Source organism: Myotis brandtii, unplaced genomic scaffold, assembly GCF_000412655.1.
Source record: "Myotis brandtii unplaced genomic scaffold, ASM41265v1 scaffold248, whole genome shotgun sequence".
NCBI lineage: Eukaryota > Metazoa > Chordata > Mammalia > Chiroptera > Vespertilionidae > Myotis > Myotis brandtii.
Window position 1 is genome coordinate 1110734 of NW_005359397.1, and position 24681 is coordinate 1135414.

A 24681-nucleotide genomic window follows, 5' to 3' on the forward strand; every position below is an offset into this window, starting at 1 on the left:
ATGAATTCAGACATCTCTGACTTACAATGCTTGGACTTAGGATTTTTCAACTTTACAGTGGTGCGAAAGTGATACACATAAGAGGTTATGTGAAATATTCAACATTTTATTATAAAATGGGCTTTGTGTTAGATGATTTTGCCCAACTGTTGGCTAATTTAAAAGTGTTCCGAGCACGTTTAAGGTAGGCTGGACTAGGCTGTGAGGTTCGGTGGGTTAGGTGTATTAGGTGCATTCTGACTTATGGTGGGTGTGTCTGCACGGAACCCCATCACAAGGCGAGGAACATCTGTATTTGTTCAATTGAGGTCTCACTGGGCAGTTTGTGTTGGGCCGTAAATATCTGGTAGGTGAAGGCTGGATGAATCCAACCCAAAAGAGACAGAGCTTGTGTGTTCAGTAACAGGCTGACACTCCATGTCGGTGACTGCCATGGTGAGGGTGAGGAAGCCAAGAACTCGGGGTTCTGCTCCCCACTCTCCCACACTCATGACTACAGAGGCAGGGAGCCTGGCCCTTCTTGAGGGACGGAGCTGGTCAGTCTCTCTCCAAACCTCCAGTGATGCGGGGATGGGGGGGGGGCGGGGCTGTGCTGCACTTAGGAGACACCCCACCCCTTGCTAACCCAGAACTGCCTGCCTCCTGCATCAACTTTTCAAACCGAACGATGGTGCCTGTCGTTTCTTCCTTCACTTTTATAAGCAAAGGAAGGAGAGGAAAGAAATCCCAGGAGGTCTCGAGGCAGAAACAGGCGAGGGCTCTGCCCCCTGCGAGGCCCTGCATCCTGGCACTAATCCACAGGAGAGGGGGCCTCACAACCCACCAGGCCGCCCCGGGGCACGGGGTGTCCTAGAGAAGCAGGTTCTCGCCCCTTAGGGGCCCGCATTGGGGAAGACAAGAGCTACTCAAGTGCTTTACAGGGGAGGACCCTGCATGCTGTGGACGTCAGGGGGACTGCGGATCAGGCCGGAGTTTTGAGCACATGCCTAGGAGGACCATGGGTATAAACTAGCCCAGTGCATCAGGGACAGAGAAGGCAGCGGAGTTGGTAGCGGGCATTGTGCAGAGCAGAGGGGGGAGATTAGGGAGCCCTGCCCGATGCTCCTTGGACCAGTGTGAGATTCATGTTGCCTCCATTCCCCGGGCACATGGCTCCCACTGCTCTCCAGCCGTCTGTGCTACTGGCTGCCCAGCCACTTCTAACAAATGTCCAGAGAAGCACAGCACAATCTCTTTCCTGCTATTTAGGAACACACCCTGTGGACTGAAAGCCGCCCCTGTCTTGTTTCCTTCTCCCCAGAGTCAGAGCGGAGCCTCTCACAGCTCACCGTTTGGTTTGGGTCAAGCCTCACTCAGCAGCAGCTGGCCCTGTGATGACCATCACCCCCCGCCCCATGCTCCCGCCCTCCTCAGATCCTGGCGGGGCCATCCCTTCTCCCTTCCTGGAGGGGCCTGGGCCCACCCAGCCATTAATTTGCAAATGGGCCACTTTCTGCTTCAAAGGGAAGATGATTATTTTTCTGAGATCTGCAGTTTTTAAGTATTCTCAAATGACTAGCCAAAATCAATCTGAGATCTAAGAGTTTGGTTCATGTTGTGTGTGGATTCTCAACTTCCATCTTTATGACAAGACCCAGTGAGTGGGCAGATGAAGGGGGGGGGAGAGGAGAGGGAGCATACAGGCCACGTTACTCCTGTTTTTATTTGTTTCTTAACTGAACTGCGGCTGGTAATTTTTATCTTTCCTTCCTCCTCCCCTTCCACTCATTTTCCCAAAGCCCCTGTGTAATTCATTCTCCCTTCCTCACTCAGGCGGGGCCAGCAGCATGTCCAACCCTGGGCCTGGCAAGGGGAGTGGGGGGGAGGCCCACCAAGGAAAAGCCCCAGACAGAGGGTGCTGTGCGGTCAAGGGTCTCTCTGCAGTGCAGACTCGGGGTTCAGGGGGTTCAGGAGGGAGGATGGGTGCAAGTTGCAATAGTCAGGAGGGCTTCCCAGGGAGGGGGCTGAGGGGGAAGAATAGCAGGATCCCCAGGGCCACATGTCTAGTGGTGGATAGGGGTGAACTGGCTGTCACCCCTGAAACCCCGGGGTTCATAGGTGTCCTCTTCTGTTGGATGGGCACCTTCCCGCAAAGAGAGTGACCTTGTGAGATAGCGGGTGACTACAAGGCAGGTAGTCTGGCCCCCTGGCTGCCCATCATCTGTGCAGGGTGACCAGCCAAGCCACCCTGGCTACTGCTAGCCACTCCTTCCTAATTGCCCCATTATTGTAAATAATATCTTCCCATCCGAACAATTAGCTTCCTGGTCTTGAAGCTCCCAGTTTGTTTTTTCTGGTTCTGAAGCTCTAACGTTGGAAACACAAACACATCCGGCATCTGCCTGTGGTTGCCCTGCAACCAGCAGGCCCCTAATGCTCTCACAGCCCCCACAGGCCTGCCCCTGCCCCTCCCCGGCTCCTCTCTCCCCCTGCCGCTGGGAGGAAGGAGGAGCCAGCTCTGCCTAAAGTGTCTGAAACAGCAGGAAAAGAGGGAGGGGACTGGGCTGGGCGGCTGGAGCTTCCTCCAGGATCTGGGAGGAGATCTTTAAAAACAAACCCCAGCCCTTCCTCCCGTGATGTTCGGAGTAGCTGGTCCAAGGGAGGGAAAGTCGGGAAATGGCTCCAGTCAGAAAGGGCTCAGCTATGAGCAGTGTGGCAGTGATGGTGACGACAGTAACAATATACCCCTTCTGGTATTATTTGCACTCCGTGTACCACTTTACACATCATCTTCAGGCATGTACATCAGATCCTTCCAATAAGTTCAGGAGGAGATGGGGGGCGGGCAGGTCTTATCTCTACTTGCAACAGAGAAACCAAGGCTCAGAGAGTCTGCTCGATCCACCCAGGGTCCTTGGAGGATACTTTGGGCAGGTGGGTATTGAGAGGGGTTGAGGTAGGAGATTAGGTGAGTGAGGCAGGTGGGGAGGTGGGTGAGGCAGGTGATTAGGTGGCTGGGTAGTTCGGAGGTCGACAGGAAGACCAGATGACTTCAGCCAACATGCATCTCTCCCCTCCTGGCCTCTCAGGGCAGAGACCACCTGCCCCATAGGAAGCAGTTAGTTGTGTTTTAAATGAAGCCAGTGCCAGTTCACTAATTATCCCCGAGGGTCTCGCCTCCTCCGTGGAGGGAAACCAGCTTCCCCTCTGTCTCTCTCGTCACTCCCGTGACTGTGTTTCTGGAGCTAAAACAGACATCTGGTCTGAGGAGGAGGAATGCTCCTTAGCTGTGAGGCGAGCTTGGTTACTGTCCCGCTGGGTCCGGGACGAACTGAGCGCCCAGCCATGGCCAGCAGGGCCTGCCGGGGCTGCACGGGAGGCAAGGGCACGCCTGCCCTTCCTCCCGGTTCTCTAGGATGTCCTGGGAGCTCCGCGGGGAGCGCCAGCCCAGCTCCCTCCTCTGCACCTGGTTGTTAGTTCCAGCACGTTCCCCCTCGCAAGGCCCCCCAGCCAAGGCTGCCTGGAAAACTCCACCGGGAGCCTGTACAGGACACCTTGGGTCTAATGTAACATTTAATGGCCAAATCTCCGCAGGCCCCTGCATTAATGCAAAACTATCACACTGAGTCTCTCCAGACAGACGCACACTGCAAACAGCTCTAGGGCGCAGCCGAGGCAGAAGGAGGTAATGAAGGAGGTGGTGGCCACTGACACCTTGAGTGGCAGAAGGGGCCATTCCCAAGGCCAGTGGTCTGCTCGTGACCTCTGAAGGCAGGCCCTGTCGTGTTCATCTCTCCATCCCGGGCACCTGAGGCAGGGTCTTACACACAGCAGGCATTTAATACATGGTGGCTGAAGGAATGTATGAATGAATGGGCCACTGTGCTTAAGATGCAGGGGTCTTGGGAACAGAGAGTTCCCTAGTGACATGCAAAGATGGACCTACCCCTTCCCTGGCCCCCCAGCCCAGAGCAGAAATGACATGATTCTGCCTGAACCCTGCTTCCCAGACCTGCCCGAAAGGCTTTGTTTGCACCCCGACATGGGAGCTTCAGGGTTTGGGGGGATGGGGGTGCGGTGGGGGAAAGCTTCCTGAAGGAGCCTATGAAGATGGCCATGCAGGTGTGGAGGTCCCCAAGGAGTCCAGCATGGCCAGCCCCCAGGGCCCTGTAAGGCTGGGAAGGAAAGACCCCTTGAGAGAAGAGAGCCCAGGACACCAGAAGAGACAGGCCAACGGGACACCATTGCAGGGCTGTGGATGTGCAGGGGGGAGTGGTCAGCCCTTTGGGCTCCCAGTTATTATACACACATGCACATGTGTACACACACACACACACACACACAGTTACATGCACAATTAGAAAAAAGGCCTCCGGAAATTGCCCTAACATGGTCCTGCTCTGAGTTTTGGAAACCCTGCCTCCAGGTCCCGTCTATGCCCCCTCTGCTCCTCAAGGTAAAACGAGCTGTTCTCCGCCAGTGCTCCCTGCATCCAGACCCCGGTTCCGTTCTGGCTGTGCCTCCTGCCAGCTGCTCAACCTTGCACACGTCCCTTTGCTTCTCCGAGCCTCAGTTTTCTCACCTGTAAAATGAAGGGCGGGCCTGGAGAGTCCCTCAGGCTCTCAAGAGCCTCAGCTCCTAGCAGCAGGGGCTGCTGGGCTCTCAGGTGGAGGCAATTTCCCAGATCACTGAGCCCCACCTGGCCACCATCGTGCGAGGGCCTCCCCTGGGCATTGGCCGTCTGGAAACACCGCCATCCATCTTTGTGAATATCTGGTTAAAACACTCACCTAATCCTAACCTAATCCTTTCAATTTGGGGAGAGAATTGAAGAAAAAAAACGCAGGCAGCCTGAAGCCTGAATGCTAACAGATGGGTAAAAAGTATGTATAAATTACACCCGCTGCTGTCAATTCAAGCTCTCCAGATAAAGTGATATGAAAGGTGTTTCATTTATAGGGGAAATTAATTGCCAGCTGTATGACTGGATGGTGTGAAGAAACCACAGCCACATGACGTGTCCCATATATTTTCCTGGCTGGATCCAATACCTTCTGTGCCAAGGGCTCCTGCTCGACTCCAGACTTGGGGAGAGGGGGCACCAGGGCAAACATGACCCTAAAGCAATCATTCCCAAGTTAGGGTGCAGCCGGGGGAGCTTCAAGCTTGGTGGAGGCACAGGGCATCGAGAGGTAGGCTGCCACTCCCCCCACCAGCCCTGATCTCTCTGGCCTCAGTTTCCTCGTCCGTCAGGGCAACTGCCTGAGCTACATTTATCTGTAAAGACACGCCTTCTACTCCACCTGTGCCCTCAGCATAGACATGGCAGCCCTCTCTGCGCCCCGCCCACCTTGCCAAGCACCCCACCATGGACACTCAGTCCGCGTGTCAGTGGGTAACACAGGCACCTGGACGCCAGTCACATCACTGTTCTGTGACCACCGTGCTCTGCACTTGGGCCGCTCTCTCTCTCGAGGCTCTTAGCTCAAACTGCCACAATGAAATACCACCAATGTCTTCAACAAAAGACATTGATTGTTCATGGTTCTGGAGGCTGGAAAGTCCAATATCAAGGTGCTGGCAGGTTCTGGTGCTGGTGAGAGCCCACTTCCTGGCTGCAGATAGCTGCCTTCTCATGTGCCCTCACACGGTGGAGAGGGATGGAGCTCTGGTCTCTTCCTCTTCTGATAGGACACTAACCCCATGATGGGCGCCCCCCTCACCTCATCTAAAGCTGATCACCCCCCAAAGGTCCCACTGCCTAGTACCATCACATTGGGGGTTAGCACTTCAACATACCAAACTCAGGGGACACAGCAGAGGTGCTTAATGGGAAGGTCCACAGCTCCCTCCCGGCCAGTGCCCTCCTCTGGATATCAGGGTCTTATCATCCCTGCTGCTGCCTGTGGAGATCAGGGGGTGGAGAGGATATCTCTGTGGGAGACAGAAGCAGCAAGGACAAGCCCTGAAGCCTACCTGAGGGTCCTCCCCAGAGATCGTTTATGGGGGAGGAGGTGGTTCCCTGGGACATATGATTGGGGGGGGGGTGCGGGAGACAGAGCATTGGCAAAGCCAAGACAGTTTGCACCCCATGCCCCTAGTTTCCATGGGACCTTTCCCACACCAACTCCACTGAAAGCCTTCACTGGATCATTTGGTGAGGATGTCTTCATGCCAAACCATTTCTGAGAAGGGCAGACAGGTGCCGAGATGTTCACAGCTCTCAGACCACAGTCATGTCTGTTGACACTCAGAAATTGGCCCCAGAGCCCTCGCCCCATCCTGAAAGGAGGGAGGAGGGCCTCCCCCGACTCCCCAAGCCTCCAGCTTGAGAAATTGCTCTCTGTTCTGCTTTCCCCTCCTCCCCCTTCTGTCTTTCCTGGGCAGGAGCTGGGGTCCGCCCTGAGAGAGCCAGTTCTAGGACCTGCAGGGAGCACACGTGCTCACCCCCACCTGTGCACCCTGGGGTCCCCAGCGCAGACCCCCACCCCCACGGCATGCACACACTCCACCAGCTGCTCCCCAGGCCTGTGGGGTCTTTCTGTGCTGCCTGGGGAGGGGGCATGTGGGAGGATTTCCATCCCATGCCCCCCAAGCATTTATCAGAACTATTAAGACAATGAGCTAATATCCTATTCAGATTTAAATAATAAATTAATCTGCATTATACTGAGGAGGCCTGAGAGAGACTTAATTATCTGGTGTACTTTAGGGTGGAAATGAAGGTTGGGGATCGTGCTGGGAATAGACAAAGTGACCGGCGATCACGCTGACACAGACACTTAGATGCCTGGCCCCTGGGCAGAGAGGGGAAGTGCCTGCTCTTTCTAGCCCAGAAACTCTCCCCAAGCTGCAGGTGGGTGCCTCCCTTTCTAACCATCTCCTAAGGCAGCCATTCTCAACCTTTTTCATCCATGGCACACATAAACTAATTACTAAAATTCTGCAGCACACCAAAAAATATATCTTTTGCCGATCTGACAAAAAAAAATGGTGTAATTTTGATTCATTCACACGGGCTGGCTATTGTTGATGATCTAAGCCTTAGATTCTAAGGGAAAAGAGGTCAGTGCCCCTTTTAGTCAGTCAGGTATTGCATGTTTTAAAAATTCTTGCAGCACACCGGTTGAAAATTGCCGCCCTAAGGGGCACCAGGAACAAGATTTCTCATATCCCTGTCCCGAGGAGGAAGCAGGCAGCAGCCTGGGAGGTAAGGGATGAGAACTGGAGACCCTTTATAGCCTGAAGTGTTTGCTGGGGACCTGCTGGATGGCCCAGCGATACAATGGGGATAAGAGAACGTTCCCCTCAAGGGCCGGGGTCAAATAGCCCTGGCTCCAGACCTCACTTACTTGCGGTGTGACCTCAGGAAGCCTAAGTAACTTCTCTGAGCCTCCGTTTCCACATCTATAAACTGAGGGTGCTGACCACCTGCGTCCAGAGTGGCTGGGGGATTAGATGCTACAAGGTGTGCAACTTTTAGCGCAGTGCCGGCGGCAGGAAGACCTCGGGAAATGAGGTGGTACAGATGGGGCTCTGAACGTGGGAGCATTTCATTTGCGCTGAGCTGGGCCGGGTGCGTCTGTGGTTCCCGCGTCTTAAACAGTTAGCGGTCAGCGGGGTTGAGGCGATGCCTGTGTTCTTCAGCTAAGCTGGCAAAGGCCTGTGGTTCGTCTTTCTCGCTGCTGGTTCTTGCCGCTCCCTGGGAGCGAGCTTTTCACACCCGGAGACGGCTTGCCCAGGAGAGGACTATTTTCAGCCGAGCAGCGCTAGCAACAAAGATGTGAAGTCACTCCTGCTGCCTCCAGCTCAGACCTCCCACCTGCCCCAGCCCAGGGGACAGGGGAGAGAGAGGCAAGTGGGCTGTAGCCTGGGGCTCCCGGAGCACCCCACCTGCCCGCCGCCCCTCCACTCTGTGACCTAGCACACCATTCCCTTCCCCTCCGGTTCTGTTTCCTCACACCCACTAGTTTCTCCCCTCCCGCAGGCTCTCTTGAGGTGGAGGCGGGGCTCTGCCTGGAAGATTGGGGTCCCCTGGGTTCTGCCCCTCGGGAAGACACACTAAGATGGACTAGCGGGTGGGGAACCAGGGTGGCCACCATTGAGGCTGAACCAAAGGCTCTGGCTGGGAACCCCATGGGCGATGGGACTTGGTATGTGTACAGTAAGGATGGGGCTCAGGGGGCACCTGAGTGATGAGTCATCGCAGAGAAAGTTCCCAGGCAAGGGGGTGTTGCTGGGATCCGGAGCTGAGAAGAGCTTGATCATTTGTTAAGTTCAAAAGCTGTAAGTTATCTCAGCTCTGCAAGGAAAACTAAGGGTGGGAGCTCTTCCTAAGAGAGAAAGACTCAGTGGCCCAGGGAGCTGAGACCAGACAAGAGGCGATCGGGAGCTGCGGCGACCGGAGAGAGGGGGTGCCTACCAGGCCCCAGCCTCCTTCGAGCTATGCAGTCCAAGTGGCCTCTGCATGTCACCTTCTTCTCCCGGGGATAGTTCAGCTGGAGCAATTCCCATCGTCTCAGATCAGCTCAAAGGGGGTTTGTTCACAGGCAGCCAGGATGCTGAAGGTCTGAGTCCTAAATTGTGGAATATGTTGAGGGGCAGCACCGCCCCCCAACCCCAGCTCCCAGAGTGGGCCCAAGGGAAGCCCAACCAGGGCTGGGAGAGGTGGGAACCATTAAGGTAGGGCAGGGCCTGCTGTGGACCCTCCCCACATCCCCCTGGAGTTTCCCCCCTGTTGACCCCGGAGTTTTGGAGGAAGTGGTCCAAAAATCTGCATCCTCACTGCCACCGACACAAGCTGCCACCTCCCCAGGGAAGACAAGAAACGGCGAAGGAATAAGGTGCCCGTTTTTCCTGCTCTGGGCTTCAGGTGGGGCAGGGTAGGGGTGCTCAAGAGTGGGCTTAAGAAGCTACCCCCCAAAACAGGCATTGGGGAGACATGCAGAATTGGGTACAGGGACCAGCATCTCTTCTCCACTGGGACAGGCTGGTGGCCGTAGGTGTTGATTGCAGCTGTGGCCTCCTGATATCAACAGACCAGCTGGAGGGAAGGGCAGGGAGAGATTTGGCAAAGCCTGTTCTGCCCTTGGGGACAGTAGCCACAGAAGCCTTCCCCTCCCCCAGTGAAGATGATGGGCAATGGCACCCCCTTCTCCGATGAATCGCGGGAGTGACGCTGGGCTTCTGACCACTGGGGGGTTCTCTTGGATGGTCCTTGGAAGCCCAGTCCCGGTGGTCACAACTGCAGTTCATAGACCGCCAATTCCCGAAACCAGCCTCCAGAGCTTCCACGAGACCTGCAGCCGGAAGTGGGTGCTCCCTTCTCCTCAGAGCAGCCCACGGCCGTGCTGTCTGTCCCCGTCAGGGGGCAGCTAATAGCGTGTGGCCTTCCAACATCACTTCGCTGTTTATCCGAAGCCTTAGTCAACTCTCGTGTTATTAATTTACTTGTTATGGTTTGTCTCAGTTTATGTGCAGCTGCCCTGCTCCCCAACAAAACTCTAAGCTCAGGGAAGCCAGACACCAGGCCTGGTTTCCTCTGTCTTACCCTCGGCACCCGGCACACTAAAGAGCGCCTTACATGTAATGAGCGCTCAACTCGGGTTTCTCCCTGTAAAACCGTCCAAACTCTGCCTCTCACGGGCATTTCAAATCCCGAGGGAGCTGACCCGCCTCAGACTGCTTTCTACAAAGCAAGCCACAGTCCAGGGCTCCGTCTCGCCTTTCATCCTCAGAGTGACAGAATCAGAAAGCCTTAGGGAGAGAAGGAAACTGAGAAATCATGGGCCCTCCCTCATACCCACCCTTGGAATCCTCTCCCCGGCACTTCGCATAAGTGGTCACCCAGTCGTTGCTTGCACCCACCTTTCAGCAGGAAACTCCCATTGCCAGGCGGCCCATTCCAGGGATGGCCGGTGCTTCCTAGATGTTTCCTAGACGATGATCATTGTGGCCATAACATGGCTTTGTAAGATCATTTCCAAGACCAAAGGTTTGAGCAAAAATGGCTCTGACGTTCATAGCACTGTTAGTTGCCAACTGTGTGCTCTGTGCTCCCCTGGACACGCGAGGGCCGTGGGCAGAGCGGCTGGTGTGATCCCGGCCTCAGGCAGCGCTCCGTCTCATCTGGGGCCAGGGCAGTAGAAACATGGCCCCCACGGAAGAGAGAGCACCGATCGCTACTTTGTGTTGGCAAGATCAGGGCACGGGACACAGGCCACACCGTGTCTAGGTCTTGTCCCATGCAGGTGGCCTGGAGTGGCTCCTTCCCTAGGGAGACCCTTACTCTCTTTGCGTATTTAGGAGCGCGGGGATATCCGGCCCATGGGCCATCTAAGGCCCTCAAAATCGTTTGGTCTGGCCCTGACAAGGCAACTTGTCAGGTGGGACTCAATATTCGATAGATCTAGTAGCTTTTTTCATAGCAACATAAATTTCTATTAACTTAATTATATTAAGTGAATGATGTTATAAATATCCAAATGGCCCTTGGCAGAAAAAAGGTTCCCCACCCTGACCAATGGCAAGAAGAGGCTGGACCTGATAATCCCTCAAGCCCCTCTGGCTCTCGGATTCCTGTGAGCACAGCTGCTTCTTAGGGAGAGATGAGCTCAGGAAACACTGACCATGGAAATGTAGGGGAGTGGCACCCCGCCCCCATGCATCCCATCCACACCCTACATCTCTCCTCACCTCCAGCAGGCACTCACCCACTCACCCACTCTGTTACCTGGTTTTAAAAAGTATTGGAAGATGTGTGTGTGGCAATAGAATCCCTGTGTTGTATCTCACAGGACTGGGACGGGAGCCGGGTATTGGAAAGGCTCTTGGCACTACGTGCAAGCTCACTGCAAACCAAGAGCAAATCAAAAGAACATAAACTATGGAGACTCTGAAGGTGCTGAGAGGACATAGTAAGAAATGCATTAGAGGCAGGAGGCTGATCCAAAAAGACTTCCTATAACAGGAGAATGATGGGGAGGCCTGAAGCAGTGCGTGGGAGGCTCTGGCCGTGTCTCAGCGGCAGCAGAGCCGGTCTCTCCGTGGGGGGCTCATGAAGGTGGGGATGCCCCATAAGCAGGCAGTCCTCCAAGGGCGTTCCAGGAGCCGCCCAGGTCCCCGCCCTGAATAATGCCGCTAACCCTAAAGCATCACGTGTAAGTGGCCCCTCATTCTCATGTGACACTGACCATGGAGACACTCTGTGCAGACATTTTTACCAAACCCTGTGAGTGAGAGCGCTGTCTTCTCCTGCACTTTCCATTCCGAACGTAGCATCTTACAGCTCGTCCGGCCCCCTGCGCCGGTCTCCTTGGCCAGCATCGCAGGCAGCCCTCGCTGCCCTTGGTTTGCTGTTGTTTATAAAGTTGGAGGATGGGGTGGCCTGCCATTATTTCTCTTATTTGTTCTCTTGTTTCTCTAATTTGGACTTTTCAGATAAGTTGCAGAAGAACAAACACCCTTTTCCCCACCCACCTCCCAGCTCCCCACTCTGGGCCTAAATGGGGTGTGCAGGGGACGGGGAGGCTCTCCTGGGATGGGACCAGTCAGGGGGATGCTGGAGGCTGCGTCCACACACTGTCCGGTGACCCTCACAACAGCCCCCCATCTGAGATGAGATGCTCAGACGAGAAGGTGGTGTCCACTGAGGGCCAGTGTCCTACAGAGCTGACTGTTCCTCAGCCACTGTGAGCTGAAGGTGGGGGACCGGTGGGGGCGTGGACCCAAAGAGAAGACCAGATGGGACTCAAGGCAACCTGCCTGGTCTCCCAGCCTCCTTGCCTCCTGGCCTGGACACAGCAATAGATGGGACCTTTTATGCCCTCATTCCTTGCAGAAAGTGGAAAATTACATGACTAAGGTGGGGCAGCTTTTCCGCAGAACAGAAGCCTAGGACTCAGGAGGCCTAATTATGCGAGCATGCACAAGCCGCCTCCTGGGACCTCAGTTTCCCCATCTGTACATTGGGCATGATGGGACCTGCCCGGACAGTCTGCGATGTGTTGGGAGGTTGAGGTGAGAGAATTAATAAGACTGCACTTAGAAAGGCACAGAGTGCTCCGCTCACCCGCCAGGGAGCTTGATACTTTAAGCTTATTGTGAGGTTTACAGAGGTTTCACATAACTTAAGGGGGAGAGAGAGAGGCTACATAACAGAACAACAGAAAGTAAGAAGACAATAGCCTTTCAGGAAAAGAAGCATAATGGCTTTTTAATGAATGAATTGGCAACCTTTCACCTGGTGCCCACTGTATGCCAAAGAGTGAGCAGGTGATGAATAAGGTACAGTGGGGAGAGCTGTCCTAGGCCGAGCACGAGGGGGTCCAGGCGCACAGCTCACTCATGAAGCCTTCTCCTTTCTTTACTCCTCCCAGAACCCCGGCCACACCCAGCGGCACAGGCCTCATCTACCAAGCCCAGGGATGTGTCCCCAGAGCCAGGGTTGAGGGAGGAAGCAGGCCATGGAGGGTATGGGTGTGTGTGGTGGTGGCGGGGGCGGGCTTTATCCCGAGACACCTGCAGTTATAAAAAGCTCCTGCCCCCACCTTCAGACCAAGTGAGAGCTGCTGCTGTGAGGGCCCTGTGAGATCCCTGGGGGTGAGGAGAGGCAACAAACACCTCCCTGGGGTCAGGGCCAAGAGGGGAGCAGTGGGCCTGGCATCCCAGGGGGGGCACCCCCTGGAGGGGGCCTGACACCCCTCCCTATCCATTAGGGGGACCAAGACCAGGAGACACTCCCTGCTCAGTGCTTCTCCTATCACCTCACCTGCCCGTTCTGGGACCCTCCCCACCTGCCAGCAGACTCTAGATGTACAAACTGCTTCTGTAGCCTTTTGTGTGCAAACTAGGCCCTAAACCATAGCGTCAGTCCGGGGTCAGTTCCTGCACCAGGTGGGGGTCTGAGTCTGGCTCTGGGTGTTATTTAAAGCCGCAGCGGGTTCGAGCTTGTTGTCTGCTGTAATATACACCATCCTCCCTGGCTCCGAGCCTCCCCGCCCCAGGTGTGCGCGGGGCGGCAGTGGGGACCCACTGCAATGCTATTACAGTATTTGCATTTATATGAGGCACAGACCCCAAGTCTGCCGTCTCTGGGTGCTTTTACAGCCCTGTGTATACATAATTTATTTTTGTTGCTATTTAATCAGTCTCCGTGTTGAGATGAAAAGTTTCCAAGGGGCCCCAGGTTATTATGCAACTTTCAATTCCAGCAGCATTGACTGAATGCATGGGGTCCCCAGCCCCGTGCTGGGATGCAAAGGCGGGAGGGCAGAGGCCTGGGCAGGAGGCCATGTGGTGTCTGCCCACAGGGCAAGCTGAAGCTGAGGCCAGGTGGCTGGGAGCAGGGTGCAGAGCCAAAGTCCACCTCCTGTGAGGCGTGGCCAGAGGGCAGTGGGCCTAAAGGCCACGGTCCTGGAGGGAGATGCTGGAGGAGGAGGTGCCCCATGGGAGAGCACGTTCTTGGGAGGAACCAGCTGGCCTGGGCTTTGGGGTTTAGAGTTGGGAGACAGAGGGGCTGAGCAGCAATGCTGGAACCTAAGTGGGAAGCAGGAGCTGCAGGTGGGTGCTGATTCAGATGGCAGGGGGGGAGGATGTGCCCCAGTGTGGTGTCTTCAACAGAGTTCAGTCTAAAAAGCAGATGAGGTCGTTCTGGGTTCCTGAAGTGAGCCTTAGAGGATGCCAGAGGGGAGCCCCAGGCTAACCGAGATCTCCACCTCCATCGTTTGCGGAATGCGGTGGGTTATAAATAAACAACGGAACAAAGAGGTGTGAGCGGAAGTTCCTGCCTGCCTGCCTGCTGGAGCTGCCCTGGGCAGTGGTGTGAGCTGGGGTCCTGGCTCTGCCTGCTAGAGCTGGTCCTAGGAAGAGAGCGGAGAGCGGTCCTGTGGGGTGGCACCGCCTGCTTGGAAATTCCAGGACCCCAACATACACACACAGCAGATGTACACAGACACATTCAAACATGCATGTAGACACACAAAGACACACAGATCTATTTGCTCAAATATACGGATAGATGCATGTGGACACAGACACACAGGCACACAACTGCAGGCACACTGGCACACACACGCACACACCCTCATGGTACTGTCCTCCCGAGAGAAGGATGATCAGAGGTGGGAGTGGGAACGTGAATGCATGTGCTCCCTAAGAAAACGTACTGTCAGGGGCTGAGGTTCCCGACGCAGGGTTGGGAGTAGCATTTCCAGCAGATACTCAGGGGATCACCACCCATGTGGCCCGGTCCTCTGTCCCACATAACCCCGCTGACAGCAGGTCTTCCTTGGAGGGCAGATTAAACTTTATGCAAAGTGGAGACTTTAGGGAATTAGACGACTCTGTCTGGGAAAACAAAAACGAGTCCTGCCGAAGGCTTTGTGTCCATCAGCTGGGCTGGAGTCTGCCAAGCTCCTTTGGATGTGAGCACTGTCCCAGCTACTGTGGGTGACACCTCCTACGCACCCTGGGAAACACAGCCACGCCCCACCAATGCACTCACAGAGAAAACCCTCTGCTTAGCTGCTTCCCCCATCTCCTTCCTCACAGTCAGGAGTCTGCCCGGGAACAGCCCTAGGCCCTCCTTTCTCTCTCCCGGTCAGGAGACTGACCCAGCTCAGGAATGTGACATCACCTTGTTTACCCTTCCCCTGCCCAGGCTGGCTCAGGATCCAAGCAGCGACTGGCCAGGCCCCAGCTCCAGATCCACACCGTCTCACCTCCCCTCACTCTGCATTCACCAAGACTCGGCTACCGGCCCGAGCTTTTATTTTCCTCTCATCACCCTGATTATTCCCTGTTTAATTAAAATTTGTTTCAGCTAATAGGCCTTAAATTAGTATTTTCAAATATTGACATCTACAGGACCCTCATTCATTATTTTCGAAAGCTCTGGGGCTAATTGCTTTATCACCCACCAATTAATTACTTGTGCACTGGACAGGTAGCCACTGCCCCCAGAACATGGATGGACACCCTCACAGGTAGATGAAGCCACACATACAACAGGTGCACACAGACATGCGAGAGCGCGCGCAGGCGCGCGCGCGCACACACACACACACACACACACACACTGGACATTTTCCCCAGTGGAAGTGAGGCCGAGTAGGGTGTGTCTGTGCATGTGTTGGGAGCCCGGGAGAAAGGCAAGGCACTGCACAGCAGGTCTTTGTCACATGACTCCCCTGTAGGACGGGTCTGGGGTCCTCTTCTCTCTGCTCTCCCTTCAGTGCCTGGGGGGCAGCAACATGAAGAGGAGATGCCCAGAGCTGAAGAAGGGCTCAAGAATGGCAGCTGGAGCTGGTCACTGGGGCCTTGAGAAGGCAGGAGACCCTCGAAGGCCCAGCTAAGAGAGTGATGTCTGCACAGGGAGTGAGCCACCGGCAGGAGAGGAGCTATAGGGAGGGAGAAGCGGGGGGTGGACAGAGAACTGAGCAGGAGATGGAACATCCCCTGGACGCCTCCAAGGTCAGGCCCAGGTCAGCTTCTCTTCAAAGGGGGAGCGACTGTGGGAGGCACCCAGCTCCCTAGAGGGGCCCAGCTGGGGACATGAGCTGATCCATGAAGGTCATGTGCCAGCCACAGAGCAGATCCCATGTGGCCCTGGGAGGGGTGGGTTTGGGGAGTTAATGGGGAGTCTGCCACTGAAGAGGGGAAGAAATCCCCTCTGCCCTGTGCTCTTTCCCACCTCGGCTACTGAGACCTTTAAAGAGACATAATGTGTTCAGGATGCCACCCCGGGACCCTGCCTTCCTCCCTGGCCCGTGATCCTGCACAGCCATTTGGGCTGAGGAGGCGAGACCAGCGTCTTGACCAGGGTCTTCCCCAGGCTTCCGCCAGGATGTGCACTAGCCGCTGGGACTCAGCTACTCCCAGGGCCCCAGCTTCCCTGTCTGTATGTCTGTCCGTGTCCCTGCTGCTGCCAGCCTGCCAGGGCCCAGCCTCTGGGAGGCAGAGCGGGAAAGGCTGGGAGAGGTTGGGAGGTGGCACTGGGCTCCACTCGGGCAGGGTTCTCACCCTCCTTGTAAACAGTCTGGAGTGATTGGGATTAAAGTCTCTTCAAGTTGCTAGTATCACTTTGCTTTCTGGCAGAGCCAAGTAATCCACGGGGATTAAAGAAACAGCCGTGCTCATCTCCCACAAATGAATATCTGTCAGAGCCATTGACCTGGTAAAATAATGAATTTAATGTGCAGCAAACCGCACAGGGCGGCGACACAGTGTGGCCTGGTGAAGTGTTCCCACGTGTCCTGATGAGAGTCCTAAGGAAACGGGACCCCCTGAGGCTGCCCTCCCCCCAGGCCTCCACACCCTGGAACCCCCTTCCTCCACGGCCTGAGCTGGGAGGTCCAGGCTTCTCTGAAGGAGGAAGGAGGAGGGCGCCCTAGAAACCATCAAGCCCGCCCTTGCTCGGCCCAATCAGAAAAGGCCATGGTCCCTCTCACTGTTCTGCATTTGCTTTGGGCTTTGTGGGCTAATGCGGCTTCCTCCAGGGCTCTCCCACGACTCGGCCCCTGTGATCACCAGTGAGGCCCTCTTTCAGGCTCTGTCACTAGACAGTCTGCCTTCCTCTAGCCCCTGGGCCCGCCCAGCTCACCAACCCACCACCAAACCCCAGGACCAGAGCTGGGGTCTAGAAAGGCAGACTTCTCCTCATCACCTGAGTGTCTGTGGCAGACAGAGGACAGATGTCCCAGGTAGTCCATCTCCTGCTCGGTTCTCTGTCCACTCCCCTCTTCTGGGGACACTGAAAGTGGCGGTCGGGGTGGCTGCCTGGTAGCATGCATCACAGCTCTCCCGTGGGAGAGCCAGGGAGCTGGATTCAGGAGTGGGAAGAAGAGGTGGCCTGGCAGCCAGGTGAGGACCTGTGCCTGGGGGTAGCTCCAGCTGGGAGCTGAGGTGCCATCCTCTGCTATTGGGGGGTCAGGCCCAGAGCCAGAGACGGGACCGCATTTGCCCCAGGGCAGGAGCCGTGTCCTGTGCCAACTCCAGGGGCCTCTGTTTGTAACTGCCAGCGTGCCTTCCACCCCTCCAGCCATGTTCACAGAGGTGGACATGACATACAGCCAATCTGGCATCTGGCCAGGGATCCACACTTGTTTGGGGCCAGGAGAGGTAGCATGATGGACCCCAGGGAGAGATCTGTGTGCGTCTTGGCCATGGCCAGTCTCCTTGAAGCTCCTGAAAGTTGTAGTGGAGACAAGGAGAAGGTAGGGCAGGCAGCCCCCCTCCCCTCTCCCATGGTGAGTGGGGATGCGGGAGAGCGGTGGCCTCGGGAGCCCAAGGCCATGGTTCTTACTGGGACTTTGGGCACCTCCGCTGCTTCACCCAACTGCCCATCCCTGGGTTTGCCCCTGGGGTTGGGGCGTGGAGGAAGATGAGACCACCGGTCTAGGGAAGCTTGTGCCAGCCATGCAGGGAGAGTAAGGAGGCAGCCACCCGGCTCTCTGCCAGGAAGGAGACCAAGGGTGCCAGACTCAGCCCATCTTTCTCCAACAACGTCTCTTAACTCACCTGCAGACCTGCCTTCAGCCCCACCTCCTCCAGGCAGCCTTCCCACCCCATTCTGACCCCAGAGGGACTCCCTTCCCTGTGAAAGCCAGCCCCGAGTCAGTACCACAGGAGACCTGAGGACTCCTAGCCGAAGCCTCGTTTATTGCACAGAAAGCTCCTCCCAGCCCAATCAGCCCTGGATGAGCCAGGAGCCCCCGCCACCCTCCCCACCGTGTCTGCTGCCTCAGCCTCCCCCCCACCACCCCCGCTCGCCTTCTGGAGCTCCCAGCACTGTAGCAGGGTATTTCCTGGGTGCACCGCCGCTCCTGCAGCCTCCCCAGCCCTATGGAGTGGCAGAGAAAGCAGCTGGGGAACACGAGGCAGCAGGATGGGCACTGGGCCACCTGTGAATTGCCGAGGAGAGGCCAGGGCAGTGCTCATGGCAGAAGCTGGGAGGAGCGGGAGCCCTTGTGGGTCATTTCCTCTGGAGAATAAAGCAAGGGATGACTTAGGAAGCTGTCCATTGAGAAAATCAGGTGCGGGGGTGGTCTCTGGACGGTTTCCATGGCAAAACATGGCAGGCTTCATGGCAGGCGTCATTGTGGGATGAGTGTAACCAGGGCAGTTGTCAAAGGCAGCATCCCCAGACACAAGGCTCTCGCTCACGCTCACGCGCACGCCCACGCACAGTCACACACTCACACTCGCACTCGCCACCCCCCATGCATAAGGCACACATTCTTTCTCCCTTTCTTCAGGTACAGCGGCTCCCTCCTCCAGGCCTCAGTCTCGCCTCACTCACTCCTGGCCCTCCAGGGATGACTTCCTGTGCGTCGTGCACTTACTAAGGGCAGGGGCTTGGAATCAAAAGTACAGGAGTGAGTGAAGGGGGCTTTGGGGACCAAGAAGCTTATTTTTTCTCCTGGTAAATATTGTGCTTGTTTCACAGGCCGCCCAGGCGGAGCAGGGAAAAGGTGGGGGTTTTTCCTGATGGGCCACCAGGTTTGCCACTGCCTGGCCATCCCAGCGGCGGGCGGCTGCCTTCCCTCCCCACCCGCTTCACTCACAGATGGACAAAGGGATGCTGCTCAGGCCCGAACCTTGTCTGGGGTCTTGGGGACATCCCCTGCCCCCTAAACTCAGTTTCCCCATCTGTCTCATGGTAGCAATTTGTTTCCCACAGCGTGGCAACTGAATGGCATTTCTGCAGCAGAGGGCTTGGAGTTAGATGCGAAGGACTGGCTTTTGAAAGTGAGAATTCCCCAAGGCGAGGACCCAGGAATATCTTTTCTCCGTGTTTGCTCACACTCTGCCACTTTCTAAAAAGACGCCGGCGTGGGGGACCGGAGGGGGTGTGAGGATTGCCTTCCCGGAGAGAATGAGGCCATGCTCATCCACGCTGACTGTGGAAGGCTTAACTTCACATCAGGCGTCTCACGGCTCACATTGCATAGGCTGCACATGACGGTCCCAGGGTGGACTGAGGGTTCATTTGCTCCCTGAGCCCCTTTCTCTACAGACAGAGCAGAGGTCGGCCTCAGTCATGCTCACACCTGAGTCTCCAAGCCACTTATCGGTCAGTATGTCCCCCTGGGTCCCCACTGTGCGCTGAGGCTATGGGGACTCTGGAGAAGGGAGTGCGTGGCCATGGCGGCGGGCGGCCAGGCCACTGTCTGGCTGGGGAGACATGACTCACACACATGACACAATGGAGAGCAGGGGGTGGCCGTTAATCAGAGCAGGAACATTCGGGTCGGGCTCCAGGGGCTGCCTCCTCCATCACAGGCAGAGGTGGATGTGCTGACGTGGTTAGAGACGAACGCTTTGTGTGGGCCCTGTGATGAGGCCCTGTATTTAAGAAGCCCCGGAGGCTGGCCAGCCAGAGCCCAGGGAAGAAAAGAAGGTGGGCAGAGCGGAGAGCTTCGGCCTGGGAGTGGAGGCCTGAGCTCTGGTGACAGCCTTGCCCGTTACACTTCCTGCTCAGTCCTCTGAACTTAGTTCCCACCTCTACAAACTGGGGACCCAGGGAGATCCCTGCCCCCACCCCGGCTCAGGCTGGGGAGCTCTTCGTAGAATGAGGGTAGGCCTGAGAGAGCTAGGAGGGAGAAGATGGGGTTAGAGGTAGGAGGATCAGGACCAAAGATCCAGCAGATTCTACACTTGGATCAGATGGTGAGAAAAGAGCCCTGGCTAGTGTGGCTCAGTGGTTGAGTGTCATCCTGTGCACCAAGAGGTCGCAGGTTCGGTTCCTGCTTTGATTCCCCAGTGTGGGGCACATAGGAGGCAGCCAGTCGATGTTTCTCTCTCTCATTCTCTTCCTCTCCCTTCTTCCCCTTCTCTCTCTCTCTCTCTCTCCCTCTCTCAAATCAATTTAGAATTATTTTTTTAAACGCACATCCAATCATTTTAAAAAAAAAAAGAAAGAAGAAAAGGGTGAGTTTGGGGAGGGGGACCTTGGCTAAGGAGACTTGGGGTATCCTGGGTTCAAACCATGTCCTTACTTGTAGGAGCAGAACTGGGCAAAGGGCAGGGCATGGGGCTCTCACTGGGGAGAGGCGGGACCTTTGGTCCCTCACAGGCCTCCAGAGGTTGAGATAGAGGGGGGCAGAGCCCTGGGAGATGGGAGCCTGGGTCAATGCGGGCGCTGGAGAGCACTTTTCATGGTCAGTGGTGGGTGCACCTGGCTGGCGGTTTGTGCTCAGGAAGTTCCCTGCATGGGGTTCAAGAAGCTCCTACCTGTTGGCTGAAGCAATTATACCACTAGGCAGGCCCAGCCCTCATGTTCAGGGAACAGCATTGTCCCTGCTCTCTTCCAGGAGCTGGGGACCCTGCACGCCACCCCCCCACCCCCGTCCTGCTGGACAGAACATCTCCAGATCATCTTCACCTGGGCCCAGGGCGTGGGGCAGGGGTGGGGGACATAGCACCCCCAGTGCTTCCAGCACTGCCCCTCCCCCACACCTCGCTCACACAGCTCCAGGCACTTCCCTCTCGCCTTCCAGCTGGAGTCCCACCTCCCACACAAGCCTTCCCTGAGGGTTCCTGTCCCTGCAGCCTTCCTCATGCTCAGCTGGCACACTCACTCTCCATTCACTCCTAATAGCCCCGGGGGCGAGGTGCCCTCATCCCTTTTATTGGTAAGGAAACTGAGGTGCCCAGAGGTGAAGCAGCTGCCCAGAGTCACGTGGCCAGTGAGGATGGAGCCAGGATTTTGACCTCCATCCACAGGGCATGCATCCCTAACTGTGAGGCCACACAGTCTCTCACTCTGCTCCCAGCAGGTGACTGGGGCTGGACGGCAATGGGGGCTGGCCTGGAATTATCTGGGCAGCTCCCCATCTGAGGGCCATTGTCCCCTCACTCCAGCAGCCTCTTTTAGCAAGGGCAGGGCTTGGATGCCTTCAGTCTGCCCGCGCACTCACCCACCCCAAGCCCTTCCCTCTCCTCCTGGCAGGGGCAGGCTGCTGGGTCACTGTGATTCTGGGTCAGAGGAGCAGATGGCTCACATGAGCCTGAGGTGCAGCTGCAAGAAGCCCTGAGTCACAGAGGACGCCCCTCCTGGGGACCCTGTGCCACCACAGAGCTGATTCGGCCCCGGAATCCTTACTGTAAACCCGCCATGCCTCAGGCCCAGGGGTTCGAGAGGAGGAACAGGTGGGCCAGAACCCCAGCAGGACTGTTGCTCTATTTATCCTTAAAACCATCCTGTAGGGACCTTCCCCATATAGGATGGACCCCTGTCTTCCCCAGAGTCCTCTATTGTTGGTGCCTGAGGGTTTCATTGTCGCCCCTACCCCAGCTCCACCCTCAGGGAGAGGATGGCCCACTGACTTCCTGACCAGCAGGGGTGGAACCTACCTACTTGTTCCAGGCCTTGGCCACCTCTCCACCTGGACCGCACCCTGAGGCAGCTCCTTGGGCGTCTGACCAGTGGTTACCCCAAGGTCCCTCTCCCTGACTCCTCCCCCCCAGGAAGGGTGGGATGGGGGCTCCAGCGTCTCCCAGGATTCAGTGAATCCTTCTCAGGCTTGGCCCCCATTCCAACTCCAGGCAGCTCAGAGGCAGGGGCCCGGGTAGGAGGTTTCTCTGAGGTCACGGACCTCAGCCTGGCCCCTTCTCCCCGGCCTGTTCTCCTGATTCACAGAGTGGCTGAGGTTCCCCAAGAAGAACATTCCGGAGGGACTAACCCCCTCCCCAGTACATCTCTCTTGAGTTTCAACCATGGAGATACTTCTGGGATCATTGTAAAGAAATGCAGCTTCATCACTTAAAGGTGCAATTTATTTGTAAACCCATGTGCTCACACACAGGAAAGTAAAACCAATATTGATTAGCAATTAGCCTATATGTTCCATCACATTGACTGAGCCCCTCCCGGTGCTAGCTCTGCACTAGGGGCTGAGGCAATGAAAGGAATAGGACAGTGCCCGCGCTGGGGGACAACGGGGCCCTGCACCCCAGGAGCTCACTGCCAGACCCCTGTCAAAGGATCCAGCAGGTCCCCTCCACCCTCCCCTCTGCTCTTCGTGCACCAGCTCTATGCTAGACATAAGGTTAGCATGAAAAGCCAGCAGAGCCTTCCAGAAGGAATTGTCAAGTGCACCTACCCTTTGCTCAGGCCTGGTGCTCACTAAAGCAGGCGCCTCTCAATGATGGGAGAAGCTGTGTGCCTTGGGCAAGCTACTGAATCTCTACGGCCATTACTTCTCTCAAATGACCTTCTTCCTGTTTGAGGGGTGCTTTGCAATTTTTTTTATCCTCACAGAAACCCTATGAGACAGGTAGAATATATGTTATCCCACATTCAGTTTTGGAAATGAGGAAAATGTAAGAGAGGCCAAGAGCCACCCAGAGGAGTCGAGCAGAACCCACCTTTTGCTGCTCTTCCCAGCGTTGGGGTCGATGGTCTTCAACATCTCTTTCGCTTTGAAAATTCTGTGACTCAAAGAGATTGTGGTGGGGGAAGAGCTGGAACTGCCCTTGGAGCTCAGAGGGCTGGTGGTCCCGAGGAGGAAAGAGCAGAGCCGCCCAGAGTGGGCCGGGCCGAGTGCTCAGGGTTCACGACACCATGTGAATCAGACCTGCCCACACTTGACCAAAGTGGAAACTCCGCACAGCATAGTGATAAGATTTTCGACAGAGTTCCCCTCTGGTTTGTGTATCCAGCAGTAATTACCACCAGCAGAGCTGGGCACTGGGGCTGCTCACCTTCCCGAATTACATGGTTATATTCTGCGTTTCTGCTCTATGTGGAGTGGACAGAGGAGAGGTCAGGAAGGGACATAATTGGGGCCTTTGGTCAGACCATGTGGCCCTGAAGGAGAGGTGAATTTCCATGGTGTTTCTTTCTGGTGGCGCTTCCAGGTGATCAGGCACACTGAGGGGGTGGACAGGTGCCAGGTGTTGAACTGAGGTGTAAGAGCAAAGGAAGTTGGGGCTTGATTGTCCCCAAAACACTCTTCAGACCATCCTGCAGAAAAACCATCAACCACACAACTCATGTGATCAGGTGACATCTCTTACCCCGCCCTTCTGTGGGTCTTAGCTCTGAGCGGCCTCTGCAGGGACATGGGATGCCCAGAGGGCCTGACAGCAGCCACAGGACGTTGGGTGGGGTTGGCAGGGTCTGGAGGTGGCCAAGATTAGGATCAGAGTGGGCATTTTGGTCCCTGTGAAGATGGCTCTGTAACCCTGCCCTACTGACATTGCAAGAAGCAGCTCACTAGATAACTGTGGGACCCGCCCTCAGGTCTCCGCTGGGTTTGCTGTGGTTCTGGGCAGGGTCCTGGGAAGATGTGGGGAGGGACCTGAGCCTGGGGAAAAGGAGACTTGCCCACAGGTCAGGTCATAGAGGTAGGCAGGCAAGGAGAATGGAAACGCGGGGAAATCCAGGGCTTTGTCTCTGGGCCACTTGGCCGTAAAGGAGATGGCCATGAGGAGGGAGTGGTTGGCGGTAGCAGCCTGCTCTCCTCCCCACTCATCGTGAGCCATCCCTGTGGATGGGCGTGTTCACCCCCACAACCAGCTCCCAGACTGCCCGCCTCCTCCCGGGAGCCCAGTCCACAGGTTCTCTGTCCATAAGTGACCGGAGAAGGCGGGAACCACGTGGGCTCACCAGGGTTTAAGAGTGGCCTCACGAGACAGGAAGAGGCTGCTTCTTTATCTTCTATTTCTTTCTTTCATTTTTCTTTCCTTCCTTCCTTCCTTTCTTCCTTCCTTTCTTTCTTCCTTCCTTCCTTCCTTCCTTCCTTCCTTCCTTCCTTCCTTCCTTCCTTCCTTTCTTCCTTTAATATTTTTCTTTCACTCACTTTCTCCCATTCTTCTCTTCCCATTCTTCCTCATCCCTCATCTATCCTTTTTCTTCTTCTCTTTCCTCCCTTCCTCCTCTCCTCTCTGTTCCCCAGGGAGACGCTGCTGCCCCTTGCATTTCGACCTGCCTTGCTTCTGAGTCTTTCTGATTTCAGAACTCTGTATTTCTGCCTCCTCAGCACAGAACAGGTGCGACAAGGGATGTGCGTGCGGAGTAAGGAGGAAGAGAGAGGGAAAGGCCACAGTCCATTAACACGCTGGATCCCATAGCCCCACAGCTACTTGAGGGCCCAACCCTGGACTTGATGCATGAAAAGACAGAGGGGCCTCCTGGGCTGTCTCAGCAGTTCGCCCAAGGAGCCCCTGTGTCCTCTTTTAAAAGGCGGGTTCCAGGACCCCAGCCCCAGAGTTGATTCAGTATGTGCGGTGGGGCTCTAGCATCATCCTTTTTAAAGAGCAGACCAGGTGATACAAAGCAGGTCCCAAGATATTTTGAGGAATCTTAGGCTAAGGAGACAAGGAACTCACATGAAAATTGTGTTGGGTCAAGTGTGGATCTGCCTCAAGCTGAGGGTGGGGGAATTCCAGGGCAGGAGAAACAGGGTCCTGGAGGTGGAGCACTTGAGCTGGGCTCTGATTGAGAGGATTTGCATGGGTTGTTGGAGGAGGGAGGATTACAGGCAAGAGCAAATTATTCGAGTCAGACACTTCAAATGGCAGGCAATAAATTGGATGGATGGATGGATGGATGGATGATGGCCTCAGTTGGCCCCTACAGATTGCTGGGCTGTGCTTTACTCTGGTGTGTTGAGTGTCTGTGGTTTCAAGCCAGAGCTTTGAGGGCATGACACAATTCCCCTAACCCGACCTCTTACCCACTTGCCGCCACCCTTAACT

General features: G+C 55.9%; 1 protein-coding gene across 1 annotated transcript in view; it reads left to right on the plus strand.

Moving 5' to 3' along the window:
* Positions 1-417: 417 nt before the first annotated feature.
* LOC102246441 (CUGBP Elav-like family member 4) overlaps positions 418-24681 on the plus strand; it is a 159209-nt gene continuing 134945 nt past the window's right edge. The window contains exon 1 of the mRNA XM_014540585.1: positions 418-441. Within this exon, the coding sequence (XP_014396071.1) occupies positions 418-441 (24 nt within the window). The remainder of the gene's footprint in view (positions 442-24681) is intronic.